Raw genomic sequence first — 18,658 nt, 5'->3', positions numbered from 1 at the left:
GTTTTCATAAAGATATATAGTATTTTGAGATCGTGCATATCCTCAAACTAACTAAACCAGAAGAGATCCTGCAGTAGGCTATACTCTCTGTACTGGATGAACAGAAACTGGATGTGGTGAAGGCAAGAAGAATTTAAAAGTGAAATCAAACAACTTAGGTAATTGCAGGGCTACAAGTGAAGTAAGGTAGAAGTGATGTCAGTGAAGTAGCCACCAATTTTACCTGTCAGTTTCAGTTCTTTTTAAAGATGAGTTTGAGCTATTATTTCTAGTGTACACTGGGAGCCAGACAGGAAATAAGGGGTCTGACATGCAGCAGACAGAGCCAGGCCGGGGCTGTTACACTTGTTACAATATGTAATAGGCATTTTAGCCCCGGGGGGGGGCACTGTGGGGGGGGCACTGTGACTCCCCATCAGGTTCTGTTTACCAGTCAGAGTGAAGCCTCCTGTGAGGAACAGATGTGGTGTTGTTGTGTTGCTCAATTTGGAAACCTGCAGGATCTGGCAATCTGGATTTGGACACAGTTCAAAAATTCAGACAACAATATGTTGCAGTGGTATTCATTGATATCTATCCCTCACACACTTTTCATTCTCACTCATCAGACTCTGTTCCAGCTTTTAATAGAAGGTTTTTCCATTATGAATTTAAAAAACGCATCCATCTGCGCAAAATAAGACAAAATATTGCTTTATCAGTCCCACAACGTGAATTGTGCATCTGTTAAGTGACTGGATCAAATACAGAAACCATGCATTGTTTTGAAAGATGCAGATGAGTGTAAAATAGAATTCAAAAATAATTTAAAAAAAAAAGTCAACATGTTAAAGTAATCTTTTAAGACCAGACTTCCCCACACCCACAGAGCCATCATGAAGTTACAATATGTTCCACAGAAATGCATACCAGCGTCTCTAATGTTCAGTAGGCTACTCAACTTTAATACACTCAGATAACTCTGATAAACGCATCACACTGTTCCCACGCTGCTTTTTTGTGCTGTTGTGAGATATTTAATTTGTCTTTTTAGGGTTTGTTTGACTTTTCACAGGAACTCGGTAAAAGGAGCCAACCACGGTGCTCTGGTGGAGGGACTCGGGCTACGTGCAAGCGCTCATGTCCTCAGTACAGCTGGCTCATCACTTCACAACGGCGTTTTTTCTCCACATTTTGGAGGTGGGCGTTGTTTGAGCTCTGCAGCGGTCTGCAGCAGACAAACGTAGGCTATATGATATTTATATATTTAAAAAACAACACAGAGATCATACTAAATTAAAATAAAGTGTTTTAATACTCCTCTATTGCAGCTTTGTTTGATAGAGCATTTTACTTTTGCGAGAAAGAGAGAGACAGGGAGGGGGTGGGGGGCATAGACAAGCAGTGGGTAAGGGGGGGCGGTGCAGCGGAGTTAACACGGTCCTGCAAACTTCTCTCCCTCTCAGACGGATCCAGCCTGAGCAGCCGAGTCGTGAGTCCACACCGCAGAGGATCTGACCTGTACCCGGACCCGGACCGAGATGAAGTTCCCGTCCTTGCTGTTGTTTCCAGGGGTCTTCCTCTGCGCGCTCTCCCCACTGATGAGCTGCGAGGAGCGGCGGATCCCCGAGGGTAGGACGTGCACGCTACCGACCCATACCCAACTTTACAGACAATAATACAACAACACTATTAATAGGCTACACAACCGCTACTTGTCTGAGTGTGTAACCGTGCGCTTTTACGGGGTAACTCCCCCGGCTCATGCGGTCCCCGCTCGGACTGTACGACGGCCGCGGGGCCCGGGGACCGGAGCACCCCGGGAACAGCCCCCAGACCCCGGGAGGAGAAGCCGTGACTCGGGCGGTGAAGCAGCGCGCTCCTGCGGGCCGTGAACGAGCACCACACCGGCTCTAATGAAAAGCTGAGATTTATCTGACAGCCTCATTTACAGACCAGAAAATGCGTTATGTTGCAACTTATTTGTCTATAGTAGTTCCCGGTGTGAACAACAGGGTAATAAAAGTGAGAGCGGTGTAACAGCCCGCTCCCTCTGTGGAGCAGCTGTGGAGGAGCTGACCTCCATGCTCGATGCCGCTGACGTGGACGGGCTGTCAGCGCCGCTAACGCTGTATGAGCGGTGTACTGGTTAGCCACAGGCTAACAGGCTAAAGTTATGTGTGTGTGCACACTGAATAAAGTGCGATCGGGTCTGTGAAGTTGGAAAATGAGACTTTATTGGAGTCTCAGTGCGTGTTTCTCGCTCCTGCAGAGTGTCTGGTGCAGCCTGCAACAGCACTTCTTTCCAGTTCAGTCTTCCTCTGGCTCAAGTGAATGTGTAGTTGAATACAGAGGAAACGGAAGATAATGGAAACTTCGAGAAAGAAAAGGATGAGACTCTCAGATTTGCTTATCTGAGGTCAAATTTCAGGGCTGAAATGAATGACCTGATTTGAATGAATGAAGGATTTTTTTTTTTTTAAATAACTTTTCTGATCAAATCATCATCTGAGTACAGTTTCAGAGGGGGCAGGTTGTATAGGTTTACAGTGTAAGCTTGTGGTTTACCTCAGGGCAGAGCGTCCTGCTACTGTGACTGATATTGTCCATCACTCAATCTGATTTTGACATTTATTGATAATGGAAAAGTGAATGAAGGAACACCACAGAGATATTTATTTTCAAATTCCATCCACGACACTCCTACTTTAACACTGACCAAAAATGTGATATGAAATAATTGGTTCCTTCCATTAATAACTGATCCCACCACGGACATGACTGTTATGGTGAATTTACAAGGGGGAAAAGACAGAAAGGCCGAAAGAGATGCAACAAAGAGTTACAAGCCTGGATGCCTACAGCTAGGCCCCTTATGTCTTACTGAAAATACAGGATCACAACAGGCAATTTGAACACATCTGTCATCAGCAACTTTAAACAACTGTCTAGCAGCTTACCACTGTGCTTTTAGGAATTTAATTAATTGTAAATTTCAGTTGTAAATTGTATGTACAGGAAAGCATTGCATTGTAATTTGAAGGTCCCATATTGTGTACTTTGTCTGTGTTGTGTTGATTCATAAGAAGATTTATTTGTAGTTGTATAAACCAAAAACTATCTCAGTGTAGTTTTGCATGGAGCTCTAGTAAAAACAGATTTTAAGACAAGTGGGCTGCTCTCTCAGTGAGACGGGGCTTTGAGCATTAGCTGAGTGTGGTGGTGGCTTTGTTGTGACATCACAACGTTTTACGGCTTGGTTTCTGAATTCAGACTGTATGCATTTCTCAGTGGACTGAGCACTTTGATACTATCACAGTATTGATATAGAACCTGGACTTGATCAAAAAAAGACATCTCACTTTATACAATATGGGACCTTTAAACTTATGCAATCAAAGCACCTATGTTTAAAGGGATAGTTCACCCAAAATTCAAATTTCACTCATTATCTACTCAACCTCATGTGGACTAAGGGCTGGGAGACGTTTCAGAGTCCTCCATGCCTTCTCTGAGTTACAGCGGGGCTCCGTGCAGCATTGCATGTCCATATGACGGTTGAGAACGGAGCTCACTTTTCTTTGTCCAAAAAGACACACCAAAAAACATCCAAATACCTCCATAGTGCTTGTCTGTAATGTCCTTCTTGTATTGAAGGCCCAACATGAGAAATTGTTCCGAAAAAAATTAAATAAGTATATGTTTTAAGCTTGTTTGTAGTGGAAGTTCCCAGTGTTGCTCTGCCGGAATCATTTGCGGAGCCGTGAACTGGGTGTCTGTGCAAATTGCGCGAGATTAGCACTGACACAGGCAAAGCAGTGAACTGAGACACTGGGAGCTTCCGCTACAAACAAGCTTAAAACATATACTTATTTAATAAGTTACAATAACTGGTTTTTTATTTGTGCTTAGTTTTTGTTTGTCAAATCTCCCACCTTGTGCACAATCAAGACGTATCTCACAGAAACTGTCAGTTGTAGCTGTTCCTTTTTGTTGCTGCAGGCTGGAAACAAGATAAAAAAAGAAGTGCATGGTGTCATCTTTCTGAATTCCTCTGCAATGTTGTGTCTTCCAGAGAAACTTCTAGTCGTGACTGTTGCAACCCAAGAGACAGATGGCTTCAGGCGTTTCTTGAAGTCGGCTAAACACTTTAACTACACTGTCAAGGTAGGATACCCCCCTCAGTCAAAGTTGCCTTCCTGCTGTCTGTCCATGAAAGCCTCTCTCTGTTCTGTGAAAGAATATCAATCACTGCTGTAGCTTGCCAGTGAACCTTTATCACTGTAACTGAGGCACAAAAAGGGCTGTGTTTTATCAAAAGCAAAGTAAAACTTGGCAGTATTTTTTATTTTACCACCTGATAAGATGTTTCACTGAGTGTATTCATGTGTATCTGCCTGTCTCGAAGGTTCTTGGTCGAGGCCAGAAATGGAGAGGCGGCGACTACATGTCAGCACCAGGCGGAGGTCAGAAAGTGCGACTCCTCAAAGCGGCGCTGGAGGAGATGAAGGATGACGACAAAATCATCCTTTTTATTGACAGGTAGAGTTTCAGATTTCATCTGACTTTCCTGTCAGATGGCCAGAGCAACAGCCTGGTACTTAAAGGTGCTAAATGAGAGTTTTCTCTGCTGCTAAGGTTGTTTCTTGCTGAGAGCTGCTGGTTGTGGTATTCAGCCATCGTTGTGTTTACAGAACAAATGTTTAGGATAAGTCTCTGAGCTACTTCATCTGCCCATGATGAACTGAGGTCAGACTGGACTCTGCAGTGATTCACTATCACTAACTGATTAAGTACTATGAGCCAGGATGTAGGCTACCAGGTCTGGTTATAATGCTGATAGAAGAAAAAAGTCATCAAAACAGAAGGATCACCCTTCAGGTAGCTGTGCTAAGAGTTTCCCCATGGTATTCATCCTTCTGTTGGCTCAGCAAGCTCCCAGGGTTATGTTAAGTCCACTCGCAGTAGACTGTCCTGACTGACTGGAAGACTTAAAGGTTGAGTCTGGAGTTTTTTGCCCAAAAATAAACGCTAGACAACCCATGGGCTTCTAGTCCTGTGTGGTGGTGACTGTGTCTGCACGCCCCCCTCCCCATGCCTGTATGGTCTTTTGCTTTGTTTTGTTGTGCACGGGGACATTTCTGGGTGGAGAGCGAGAGAGTCTGTGTTTTCTCTCCAGCCAGTTCAGCTCAGGTGAAGCTACGTGCAGCAGAGTAGGAGGGCTCAGGGCTGCTAGTCGCACTAGCTGTCCTGGATGTTAGCAAGTGCTAGCACTCTCTCTCTTTCTCTCTCTCAGCAGCAGCAGTCAGAACCGCAAAGAAAAAGAAATACAGTCAGAGTGAAGAACTGGAGCCACGGACGGATACCTGGACATAACCCGCAACTAAAGCCTTGACTGGTAACAAGTATGAGGGCCGTTGTGGTGAGCTAACTCTATGCTAACTTCGGCTAGCGGTAGCTGTTAGCATCCGCTGCTAACACCCTCTTCCCAGCACAACGGCCCTCCTGCTCGTTACAACATAACACTGGAGGCCCCCGGCGTTGGTGACAGCGGGTATCGGCCCACGGCTCCAGCGCTTCACTCGGACTGTATTTCCTTTCCTTTGTGGTCCTGACAACTGCTGCAGTCTGGGGCAGGAGCAGTGTTGCCAACCCCTCAGTAAGCAAAGTCGCTATTGGCTGTCGTAAAAGTCGCTAAAAGTCGCTAAATGACGTCATTATCTCAGCGGGGGGGGGTGCCGGCGGCAGCGGCCGGCGGCAGCGGCCAGCGGCCAGCGGCGCTCTTTATGTCTGTGGCGTGGAGCAGTGCGTCTCTGAATGCAGCGGAGGCAGCTCCGTGACACTACTGTGTGTAGGCTGAATACCTGCGAGTGCCCGCGGCAGCGCCGCTGCTCGTTGAAAACAGCTGTGATTTCAGGTCCAGAAACGTTTGTAATATCACGGGAAAAAGTCGCTAGATTTGTCGCTAGTCGCTTTTGACAAAAAAAGTCACCAAGAGGGGTTGGAAAGTCGCCAGATTTAGGGCCGGATTTACTAAAGGTTTGCGTGTATTAAAACGTGTGCAAACGTGATTGCACGCGCAAACACATGTGGAACCTGATCTACTAACCGGACGCACCGAGGATTGCGTCCCTCACACGGGCAGAATAGCACGTGCGATCCATTTAGCGTGTTTGCCTTGATGAATATGTAAATATGGGCGTTTCAACCAGAACGCGCAAAATACTGGGAGGAGTAGATGCAAATAGATTTATTTAGCGTGTGCAATGTGATTTACCAAACCAGGAAGAGATTGCGGTGGCTGTTTTTGCGTCTTTATTCACCACGTCTGAAAACCATGTACTAACTGATACAACTTTGTGAAAACGTATGCGTTTATTGATTTGATAGGCCTACCTGTCAGAGCCCCGTGATCTTACATCTCTGCATTTCCTCACGTCTGGGTAATTCTGTAACAGTTTTTCAGCCGTGTTAAAAGTCATTTACGCGCCGTTACGCACGGGGCACGTCTGTCCTGCAGTGCGCTCCTCTCCTCTCCTCTCCTCTCCAGTACCTGACTGCTCAGCTCCGACTCTCAGTGACACCTGTCCGGTCCCGGACTGAGACACGTCACCGCTGCCTTCACCCGTGTTTGATCCCTCTGGTCAGTGGTCAGAGCGTTTAGATCCGTGTGTCCCACCTGAGCTCTCTATTAATTAATCCACTCGATCATGGGCGGCACACACACACACATTATAGGTGCGTGATTGTCGCTGCAGCTGCTGCCTGTTCGTCACTATATGACGAGTTGGGCCCTGTAGCGATTTGTGTTTATTTATCTAAACAGAGCGCGAGAGAGATGAACACACATGCTGTCATTATGCATCGTATCAAATGTCATTCTGTCCCTTCGTCCGTCCAGCTCTCTGTCCACTCTCTCCATGGCGGAAACGATTACCACGCGCAAAACCCTCATTTACATATTGCGGTTTGCACGTGTTTTCATTTAGCGGGTTACTCTTAGTAGATCACCTGTTTTGCGTGCACTAACCAAACTCGCAATATTATAGCGTGCGCAAACAATATAGCGCCCGCTATCTGGGATCTTAGTAAATCCGGCCCAAAGTCGCCAAATTGGCAACACTGGGCAGGAGGCTACACAGTTGAGCCCGAGAGGAGGGGCCCAGTTTGAATGTTTTCTTTACAAACTGCAGCAAACAAAACTCCAGACTTTACCTTTAAAGCCGGAGATCCGAGTCTTCATCATTTAAAATCTTTGAAAATGTAGGTCAAACAACCATGATGTAAAAGCGTTGCTTGAAAAATGTCAAAACTGTCAGGTTTTTTTTTTCCAGAGCCCCGAGGGCAGGTTATGTAGCAACAGCAAAAATGTATATGCAGCACCTTTTAAAGGAGTTCTTCCAAAACACTGACCTGATCATATCATGCCAGATCAGACGGGTTTAGATTTGTCAATGTGTTGTTTTTTTCTTTTTCTGTCTTTTGGGCATTTTGCATGAACTTGTCAGCTTTTCCCTGCTGTCAGAGTGAAGGTTGTGTGGTTACACACCTGCATGTACAGGTTGAGATTTTCTGCATTACCACCCATGTGGCGTGTTTAAGTCCACTGGGATAGTAGGAATGTGTAGCTAATACCTTTGCTCTAAATGCAGTTGATTCCTCGACCATCTATGTTTATTCTTTAATTTATAATATGTTACAAGTTTTTATGCTAAATAATTCAATTTACATTCCACAAATCCACATCAATAAGAGATCTTTTTTTAATGATATTTTTTGGGTTGTTTTTTTTTCGCCTTTAATGGAAAGCACAGTCGAGAGAGAGACAGGAAATGGGGAGGCAGGGGGGTCCATACTGCTCGTCTGTAATGTCCCTCTTGTATTGAAGCCCCGACATGAGAAATTGTTCAGCCGGTCAGTGCAAATCTCACGTGACACAGGAAGAGCAGTGAACTGATACACTGGGAGCTTCCGCTACAAACAAGCTTAAAATATATACTTATTTAATTTTTTTTAGAACAATTTCTCATGTCGGGGCTTCAATACAAGAGGGACATTACACACGAGCACTATGGAGGTATTTTTGGGATGTTTTTTGGTGTGTCTTTTTGGACGAAGAAAGTTGGTATCCATTGACAACCATTATATGGACAAATACTGCTGCACGGACCCCCTTGTAACTCAGAGAAGGAACGGAGGACTCTGAAAATTCTCACAGCTCTTAGTTGACATGGGTGAGTACATAATGAGTGAAATTTGAATTTTGGGTGAACTATCCCTTTAAAGATCAGCAGCAGGATTATGATCCAGTTTAGTCAGTACGGTTTGGAGCTTTTTGGTTTATGAACTTAACATCTCGACTTCTCATCTCACCCCCTTTTTTTTTTATTTAGGGAAAACAAAAACACACATCTGCTAACATCATTGAAGCAACACTGCAGACACCACCTGCGTGTCACTCTGCTCCTCTGGCTCATTATGTTGCCCTGACAGAACAGTCTTTCTCTGCTGCTGCTCTGTTCCTCTACAGCATTATCCGTCCTATTTCCTGCAGCACATTGTCGTCCTAATCAGGCATCAGAGCAGTCGTTCCCAACCTTTTTTGGCTCGTGACCCCATTTTGTCATCACAAATTTCTGACAACCCTGCAGTCAATCAAGATGCACCAGCTCAGATATTCTATATGCTACATTTTATTTGACCTCGATTTATATTCGAGAAAGTGAAAGTATAGAATACAGTTGTTTAAAGCAGAAGTAAGTGGTCCGGTCGTTTTCGCTAATGCTGCGTCTCCGGCAGGCTTTTGAAATCGTAAATTACAGCTTCAAGTCACAACTTACGACTTTGTAGCGTTTCAGGCAACCCACTCGTGTTTTTCCGATCTGTTTTACCGGTGAAAGTCACTATAACGGCCACTCGTAACTTCCGACCGGTGAACTCGTACCAGATCGAACTGGTACCACTTCACGGTCGGAAAAATACGAGTTTCCTTGAACGCACCATAACAGTCCTCGTCCCTACGTCGCCACATTCACGGCGTTCCTTGGCTGCACACACAGCCCTTCATGCCGTTCTCTCTCCTCATTGGATAAAAACTGTAGGATACGATAAATGTTTTCTCTTCGGCTCAGAGCAGAGCAGAGGGACTGAGAGACCCGTGTTTCAGTCCAAACACTCTATGTAAGTGATTGCTGTCGGAAGATATAACTATTTAAGACTTATATTAACACAAATATATCACTTACTTCTGCTTTAAGTATGTGTGTGGTGTTTTTAATCATAATTAAAAATAAAAATTTGTTAAAAAAATATTTTTATCAGTAATTTTTTTCATCAATTACTAGACATTTCAGGCGACCTTATTTGAATTCCAGGCGACCCCACATGGGGTCCCGACCCCAAGGTTGAAAAACACTGCATCAGAGGCTGTAGTGACACAGTTTGTCTGCTTCGTCCACTTCCACTACTGCAGCAAAATGTCAATAAAAACCGTCGAGCTGGAGGTAATCTAAACTCTTGCCCAGCGTGATGGTTCCCTCTCTGTCAGTAAACACAACCAGTGGCAGCGTAACTCTCCAAATAAAGACTGCTGCCTCCTTATAAAAGCCAACCCCGTCATTTGCTTTAACCATGTCACTGGCTTCTCACACAGCTGAGCCACACAGTAAAGTTTTATAACCTCTCTCCTTGTCTGACACAGCTACGACGTGGTCTTTGCCTCGGGTCCCAAAGAACTGCTCAAGAAGTTCCAGCAGACCAAACATAAGGTGGTCTTCTCCTCCGAGACCTTGATCTGGCCTGACAGGCACCTGGAGGACAAACACCCCCACGTCAGGGAGGGCAACAGGTTCCTGGGCTCAGGAGGTAGGTCCATCGGTGCTGTCTGTCACTCAGCTGGGATATTCATCATTATGTCCAGTGTTGTCAATGTCAAACCAAAGCCCTGACAAGAAATTAATAATCCTGAGAAGCTTTTTTGAGGCTGGTTTAACACATGCACAGACCAAAACCTCAGTGCTTTGCTTAACTTAACTTAACTTAACTTAACTTAACGTGGCGTAACTTAAAGGTATATTGTGTAACTTTTACTGTTATCTATTCACGAAAATCGATTATTTCGTTCAAAAGTACGTTTTTCATTCATCAATAATCACCCCCATCAACAAACTGAAGTGTTCCTTTCAGCTCTGAATTTGCTGTTCATATCATTCATATCTACATGGAGCGGGTAAGCTCAGTGCTGGCTGCCATGTCGTGTCGCCATGTTTTTACGTTCAGTGGCAGTGTGACGGTAGGAAACCACGGAAACTCACCGGAGACACCGGAGCTGTCGGCTCAGGTCGAGGTGGCGTCTGTGAAAAGTCACCGCGGTAACGCAGTGAGGACTGTGAGGACTGCACCTGAATGCTGCATTCAGGTGCAGTCTGAAAAACGGCCGTTGGTAACAAACCAGATCTCATTTTAGTCACAGACGTCGAGAGAAAGCCGGTAAAACATGGGTCAGGTCAACAATACGACATCGCCATGACAACATATTGTCACGTGTATTGTTTTGCCTCGTGCTGACGGGCCACTTTTTTAAATAGAAGCTTGTTTATGCCGTTACCTGCAGTGGCTGTTGTCCGTCTGCCTTAAGCCCGATTTTACGTGAATGCAGCATGAAAAAATACGACTGAGTTGCTTGCGATCTACAACCGCGCCACTAGATGGGAGTAATTCTTACACAATGTACCTTTAACTTAATTTAACGTAACGTAACGTAACGTAACGTAACTGAGCGTAACTTAACTTTACTTAACTTAACTTTTTTATTAGTTATAGAGGGACATTGTACATTAATGAACATTTTAAAAATAAAATGTAATGCACCCAGTTATAGCCAAAAGGCTACATTCCATTGGCAGTAGATAGAGCATGGCAATGTGACCTAGTAGTAAAAGCAACAAATTAAAGAAAACACAAATGTAGGTAACATATTTAAAAACAGCAACATTACACTTAACCCCCTTATATATATATATATATGTATATATATATATATATATATATATATATATATATATATATATAGATAGATAGATAGATAGATAGATAGATAGATAGATAGATAGATAGATAGATAGATAAAACTGTGCTCTCCAGCCGTCTAAGTGAGGCTCGATATGGTGTGGGTACCAAACTCCCTGTATATATACATATGTCTCTGTGTGTGTGTGTTTCCTCAGGTTTCATTGGCTACCTTCCCAACATCCGAGAAATGGTGTCCGATTGGTTGGGTGAAGACAATGACAGTGACCAGCTGTTCTTCACCAAGATTTACATTGATCCGGCAAAAAAAGTGAGATCTCTAACACAGCACTCTTCATTTAACGCATATATTCTTTGATTGTCTGTTTCCAGCAGCTAATTCTTTTGAGAAGTGTCCTTGGCATCATCAGGAATAACAGTAAGATCATCGCTAAAAAAGAGAAGGGGGTCCCAGGTTTCCCTTCTGTGAGAACCTTAACTTCTCTAACTGTAGATATTGTAAAAGTTCACGTATCCAGCTGTTGTGAGACGGGGAAGAAACATGTTTCTATTTCTGCTTTTGAATAAAGTGTCTCATTTGAAGCCCTATTTAAGCTGCTTCCAGAATTGGATCCAAATTTTAATTGTATTGGTAGTATCATTTCTTTTAAACCAAAAACCATCTCAGTGTAGTTTTACATCTCCTCTCTGGAGCTCTAGTAACAACAGTGGGTTATTCTCTCAGTGGGAATTAGCCATCAGGATTTCGATAACGTTGTTATGTCAAAAAAGACCCCTCCCCAAAAAAAGAATAAAAATAATACATCGACCCAGCAAAATAAACAGAGGGTTAAAAGCGAAAAAAAAAAAAAGTAGAGTTATAACATTGTTATAAGATGATAATTCATTTTGTAAAAAAATTGAAATGTTCAAATATTTCCAGAGAAAACCAGCTCTTCATTTTCCACATTTTAGACACATGTTGGTTGATATTTTACTGATTCTTTATTTCTATCCTAATTATTTCCTGTCACGTTGCTGTTTTCAAAGGAGCTGTTTTCAGTCAGTCAGACTCAGCACTTTGTGTCCACGTGTTTCACATAAAAAAAACCTTCCAGTAGCTCAGTAGGAGTTCTCGCTCCTGTACCTTGCGGGCTTTTAATTAGTAACATCTGTAACAAGGTGCACAAGGGTTTTACTGATGGTGCTTTAACAGGTAAAACAGCAGAGCAGGGGAAACTGTTGTAATGAAACAGTGTTGGTGTCAGTGTTTCAGCAGGGAGGAGAGTGTGGTTCTGTGAGGTAATGGTATTGTTTTGGACCCATTATGTAAGTTCCGACTGTTATTGGAGAATTGATGCTGTTAGATATGACTGTGATATAAACATGTGTATTATTCTGTTTCAGAAATCCATTAATATGACTGTGGACAGCAAATGCAGATTGTTCCAGAACCTCCACGGAGCCCTCGGTGAGTCTAGACACTCAAGTTTATTAAGAGACATGAGCCGTCCTAATGATGTTTAGACTAATTAGTAATAACTTCAATGATTCACCTCATCCCTCTGAAGCTTAGCTGCTCAGAACCAAAACAATACACTCCTTTAAAGGGATACTTAACCCAAAATCGATAATTCACCAATTGTCTGCTCACCGTCATGCCAGGGAAGGGTTTGGAGAACTTTCAGAGTTATCAAAACGCTTTTGGAGTTCCGGGGGGGCGGTCCGGCTGGCAACGGATTTTCATATAATGAGTTCACTTTTGAATCATCCAAAACACACAAGATTTGCTGCGAGATGTTCTTCCGTGTTTACATCACACATCCAATGGTTTACAATGATGAACGAACATCTCACAGAAAATCTCGCACATGCACACAAACATCAACAGGGCCACTGGGAGCTACTGCTACAACAAGGCTAAAAACAGAGATCAAATACATTTTTTCCGAACGACTTTTTCATGTGGCGGCTTCAGGACACTTGAGTCAGTACGGACGAGCAGTATGGAGGTATCTGGATGTTTCATAGTGTGTGTTTTGGACGAAAAGTTAACTCATGAAAATCCGTTTCCAGCTGGACCCCCCCCTGGAACTCCTAAAGCGTTTTGATGGCTCTGAAAGTTCTCCAAACTCTTCCTTGCCATGACATTGAGTAGAAAATTGGTGAATTATCGATTTTGGGTGAAGTATCCCTTTAGCTACTTATTATTAAGCATTAGTTCATCATTTCTAAAGCATTCTACCTTCATTACTTTGCTGATGATCAGATGAGAAACACCACATTTTACTCGGGGTAACAGCATCTTGTAGAGAAGCAGAGGAGCTGATGCTGAAATAGTGAACCCTGCTCTACATCCCTGCTGTTGCCGAGCTGGCTCCTCCTCACACCGACCGACTCGGTGGCTGAGGCCCATGAGTAAAAAGGCACATCATTGTGTCTGTGTCTGTGAAACCTGAACGGCCACCACAGCCTTCATGTTTTCAGTATCAGTGTATTGTATTGGTAGACAACCAGTGGCTGCACCGTGTACCGGTCCAGAGCTTTTTCCCCCTCAACAGTGAGATCACTGTGTGTTTTATAGCTGCTTATGTAACATTATTGTGGAAAATGACTCTGGTTCCAGGCTCTGACTGAGGATCGGTTGTCTCCTCCCGTCTGATCGGTGACCTGGTGAATGAACGGAATTAGCGATTTTAACAGTCGCGCTGATTCAGCCGCGCGGATTCCTCGGCAGCGTCCGGAGAGCTGAGGAAACGGTGAAGTGGACGTGCCAGAGCTCACACAGTCCAGGGCCGTGAATGGCGTCCCTGAGGACGTCTGGCTGCCACAGACCCTGTCTTTGTGAGCTCCTCTGTTCCTGGCTGTGTGCAACCCGCCTCTGTTTCAAGTGAAAGAGGTGAAACGACAGCGGCCAGTCTTTTACGTTTACATAGAGGTGGACACAGTACACACGGAAAGAACCTATAGGTTTTAATATAGGTTTGAATATATGTGACATACATAAAATTGGCCATTTACGCATTACGCATATACTGTATGTTATGCATATATGCTGCATATATGCACCATATGTGTATGCACCATATATGTTTATCTGTGTATGCACCATATGTACACCATATATATAACATACTGTATATGTGTATATATGAAAACGGCCAATTGTGTATTATGTATACTCTATATATATATATATATATTCACATATATTCAAACCTATATTAAAACCTATAGGTTCTTTCCGTGTGGGTTACTTCACTCACAGTATGTACATAAAATATCCTCCTGGTGAAATATTACTCCAATGTAAATTGTTCAGTCTGATTTTCACGTCAGTTGAAGTACTGAAGACTGACTGACTGTGGTACATGGAACAAGAATATGATCCAAATCTGAGAGAAATTGCCATAAAAACAAAACAACACCAACTAGGGGCTGTTGTAATACCCAGCGGTGGGTTTTGTGTGTCAGGTGTGCATTGTGTGCTTTCAGTGGTGTTGTGTTTCTGTGACACCATTTCCTTGGCCTCAGACTCTCTGCTCTCCTTGGGGCTCAGTCTCTCTATGTTGACTGAAGAGTGGTCCCATTGTTGTCTGTGTTTTATAAGGCGGCCCCGATGTCCAGGGAAGATTATGGAAATCAGGCTGACGGCTCATGGAAAAGCCATTGAGGTACATGCAGTACGCCTCCAGTCCAGTAGGTGGCAGCAAGAAGAAGGCAAAGGCTGCACCTGTGTTTAGGCACAGATGTTTTTTTCATTGTGTGTCACAGTTGGTGTTTGTGTTGGTTGCTCCTGGTCGTACAGTGTTTCTGTCGGTGCAGTGTGTTCCTGACCATCTGAAAAGATGGTTGTCCGTTCTGTTCATATAGACATACAGAGGTCGTAGCTTTGTCTCTCACTCCATCAGTGCCCACAACAGATCATATGGGTAAAAGCTGTTACTCTGAGAGCTTTGGAGTTGTTGTTGGATTGTGTATTTGATGAGTTTGATGAGGGACATTATGTTCGCTGAGCAGCTCGCGTCTCTGCCCCGCTGATCTCAAAACAACATATGAACCTACTCCTATTAGGGATTATGGTAATAGGCGGATTTGCCAAGATGTTGAACTATCCCTTTAATTTTTTACAACTTTCATTCACTGAGGTGAGGGGGAGGTGGTCTGACCTGAGTCCATGGAGCCTGTAGCTGCTGTGGGATTGGTCTTGTCCCCTGCCCCAGGGTGTGGATACCTGTAATAGAGAATTTGGGGAATTTTCCTATCAAATTCCTTCACAGAGCAAATGGGGGCCACAGATGTTATCAGCTTCTTTCTTCTCCTTCACATCTCCCTCTGGTTCACCCTGGTCCACCCCCCCCCCCCCACATCGCCCTCATCGTCCTCCTCCTCGCTGCCTATGAAGTTGAAGGGGAAAGTCTTGTTGATGGGGGTTATTTAACTTTACTCCAGGGTTTTTCTGTTTCTCCTTGTGACTAAAAACTCTATCATCCACTCATTCTCATCATATCATCCTCTCTTCTTCATCACTCTTCATCTTCCAGATGAGGTGGTCCTCAAATTTGAAGATGGTCGGGTACGAGCCAGAAACGTGCTGTATGACACCCTGCCCGTCATCGTCCATGGGAATGGGCCGACCAAGGTACTACTGACCTTTAAACAGCTGAGCACCACGGTAACTGCAGGTCAGCAGCCGCTTCAGGCATCTGAAGAACAACCCCTCAGTCAGCCAATCTGTGCTCACGCCCATGAATAATTAACAGCCTAATTACAGGCCTGGTGCTGCTGCATTAAACTAGCCTCGTCCTAAATGCTCCATGTGCTTAGACAATTAAAATAGACCCAGGAATGAAAATACAGAAGTTTACCCTCATTACACTCAATGATGCGTGACCCAGAGTCGACTGATGTGGTTCAAATGGCTTCACAAGCTTCCTAACTTCTTCTTAGTTTCCTGGATAAGCAACCATGCAGGCGTCACACAACTGTCACGTTATGTCTTAAAGGAGTCACATTATGCCCCTTTTCCACAAAGGTGTCATAAAGACATGTCTGAGACATTCTTCGCTCAAAATAACCCAAGTTTCAAACATCACAGCTCTTTCCATCTGCTCAAAACAGCCCTGTTCAGAACGGCTGGTTTCAGTTCCTGGCTCTTTAAATTCAAATTAACTCCTGCTCACTCCGCCCCCTCTACCGGTATAGAGACCATTTTTATGCAAATGATAATGACTGATGACTGGGTAATTTAGGGGCAGCGCCCGGCATCCCTCCATTGAAAAGTTCAGCCTAACTGGCTTGACAAACTAACTAACAAAAAGTTGGCTATTAACAGGCTATTTACAGACAACACTTAGCCAAAACCTACCCGGTGATTCGACCAAATATGTGTAGATGTCTGGGTAAGACATTTCTGGCCACTGTGTGGAGTCATTGATCATTGTGGGAGGCTAAATGAGCATACCAGTAGATTCATTAATTGTAATTTTTCAAGATAGCATGAACGGTGGGTTTCAAAGAGGGTGTCAAAATAATTATGAGACATAGTGCTACAAAAGAAACAAAAAATAAAACATTCAAATTGATTGTTAGTTAGTCTACGCTCCATCAAAACACCAGAAGCCACTGAGTGCAATTTAAAAATGCTGGGTGCTGCCCCTAAATTACCCAGGATGCATCAGTCATTCTCATTTGCATAAAAATGCCGCTCTGGTCTATCGGTACTCACAGGTAGGGGTGGTATTATTTCAACCTTGGGAGCCTGAAAAATGTTTTTGGGGCCGGAAGGCAAGACAAACAAAACCCTTCAAAAAGTGATATTTCCATAATATGTGCCCTTTAAAATCTCTGTTACCGCTCCGCCCACCACAATGAGACCTGTGTGTACATTTTTCCCCCAATTAAAAAGCTGCGGAGTAATTGTGATAGTTAACTTAATGACTTGTGACTTGTTACAGTGAGAACGGAGGCTCTTTGTCTTCCACCTGGCGTCTCATGGCTGAAAACCATCCTTGTAACATCAGTGTAGTACCTGTCCGCCGCCCCGGTGTCCCAGCTCTTGTCTCTCACACCGCGACACAAAACGCGCTCCGTAACCCGCAATCTTTTGTTTATGACAGTTAAAACTACACAAATATACATGTTGTAACATTGTATATGTTATATAACATTATCCACTACTCCATGTATTGATTTTTTCGCCGTCTTCGTTGTAAACAAATGCACATGGCCAGGAGGAGGGTTAGCAAAACAGGGGAAAAGCAACCAGACTTGCATAGTTTCTCTTTAATACTGTGGAAGTATCTAAAGCCTCAGTCCACAGCGAATACTCACAGCCTGTATTTAGAAACTGCTTTATTTTAGATTTGAGTAGCTCACACAGAAAACAGTCTGCCTCTCCTCTACCTCTGATTGGCTGATCCTCGCTCTGCCCTTTTGATTAGTTGTTTTTTTGTTCCTTAACCCACAAATATGTGTTCTCAACACATGAATACATCAAAACAAAACCCAGGTGAAATATAGAATATGGGACCTTTTACCTGGTTTAGTAACAAATCTCTAATCAGTCAGCCAAGTATTAGCAAGTTCTTAAGATATTGAAAATGTGAGGTAATTAATCAGACAATACTTTTCATGAAAGAATTCCAACACAAAGTGCTTCACAGAATATAAACAATAACGTGAAATCAAAAAACTCCACCTCACACACACACACACACACACACACACACACACACACACACACACACACACACACACACACACACACACACACACAGTTAACCCAGAAATAAAGGGTGGGGTGTTAAGAATCTAGTCCAAATGAAGACATAATGGTCAAGATAAAAGAATAAAATGTTTAAAGAGAGGGAATGTTTGAAAGTGAGTAAAACCAGAAACAAAAGTAGGTAGGGTATTATAGGGAAGGTGATGAAAATAATCACAGAGTAAAAGACAAAGCAGAAAAACAAGTTAAAATAAATAGCAAGAAAATAAGTCAAAATAAATGTAAAAGTCAATAAAAAGCCAAACTAAAGAGGTAGGTACTGAGTTTTCACCTTCAAGAGCTTGTGTTTGTTCTCCAGCTCCAGATCAGCTACCTGGGGAACTACATCCCCAACACGTGGACGTTTGAGACCGGGTGCACAGTGTGTCAGGAGGATCTGCGCCCTCTCACAGCTCTCAAGGTGCTTTCATCACGTTCCCACTGTGCACACGTACATTTGAACAGTAATGAGTAAAAATATTTCAGGTGAACAGTGATTTATAATAAAATACTATGCTGGTGTTTTTCTTTCCCCCAACAGGAGAGTGAATACCCGCTGGTGGTGATCGGCATCTTCATCCAGCAGCCCACCCCCTTCGTCTCAGTGTTCTTTGAACGTCTGCTGAAGCTGCAGTATCCCAAAGACAGGCTCAAGCTCTTCATCTACAATAAGGTAACAGATTGTTTAACACATCAGCTTCATCACCGCAGAGTGCAAAAGAACTGAACTTCAGAATTTAATGAGTTGTTGAAACATAAATGTAGCGATAAGGGGAAAAAAAACAAAACAACGGCCGTGGATCGGCAGGATGTCAAAAATACTTTCAGGCTGCAGGAGAGCACAGAAGGAAAAAAGAGTTTTAGCCTCATTTGCTTCATAATATCTAAAGAAATAAAAGAAAAAAC

At 43.5% G+C, this 18,658-nt stretch overlaps 1 protein-coding gene across 3 annotated transcripts in view; it reads left to right on the top strand.

Moving 5' to 3' along the window:
• The first annotated feature begins 1,204 nt into the window (after window positions 1-1,204).
• plod1a (procollagen-lysine, 2-oxoglutarate 5-dioxygenase 1a) overlaps window positions 1,205-18,658 on the top strand; it is a 31,996-nt gene continuing 14,542 nt past the window's right edge. For 2 of the 3 annotated variants that reach the window (XM_085780887.1, XM_085780889.1), the window contains exons 1-9: window positions 1,444-1,611; window positions 4,055-4,146; window positions 4,388-4,521; window positions 9,680-9,843; window positions 11,205-11,317; window positions 12,394-12,457; window positions 15,531-15,628; window positions 18,072-18,173; window positions 18,294-18,425. In XM_085780887.1, coding sequence (XP_085637013.1) covers window positions 1,521-1,611; window positions 4,055-4,146; window positions 4,388-4,521; window positions 9,680-9,843; window positions 11,205-11,317; window positions 12,394-12,457; window positions 15,531-15,628; window positions 18,072-18,173; window positions 18,294-18,425 — 990 coding nt within the window. In that variant the 5' untranslated portion in view covers window positions 1,444-1,520. Of the gene's footprint in view, window positions 1,223-1,443; window positions 1,612-4,054; window positions 4,147-4,387; window positions 4,522-9,679; window positions 9,844-11,204; window positions 11,318-12,393; window positions 12,458-15,530; window positions 15,629-18,071; window positions 18,174-18,293; window positions 18,426-18,658 lie in introns of those variants that run through there. The other variant, XM_085780888.1, reaches the window with a different exon arrangement.

This window comes from Trachurus japonicus, chromosome 7, assembly GCF_045865225.1.
Source record: "Trachurus japonicus isolate A0001 chromosome 7, Traja_1.0".
NCBI lineage: Eukaryota > Metazoa > Chordata > Actinopteri > Carangiformes > Carangidae > Trachurus > Trachurus japonicus.
This window is presented reverse-complemented; position numbering and strand designations above follow the sequence as displayed.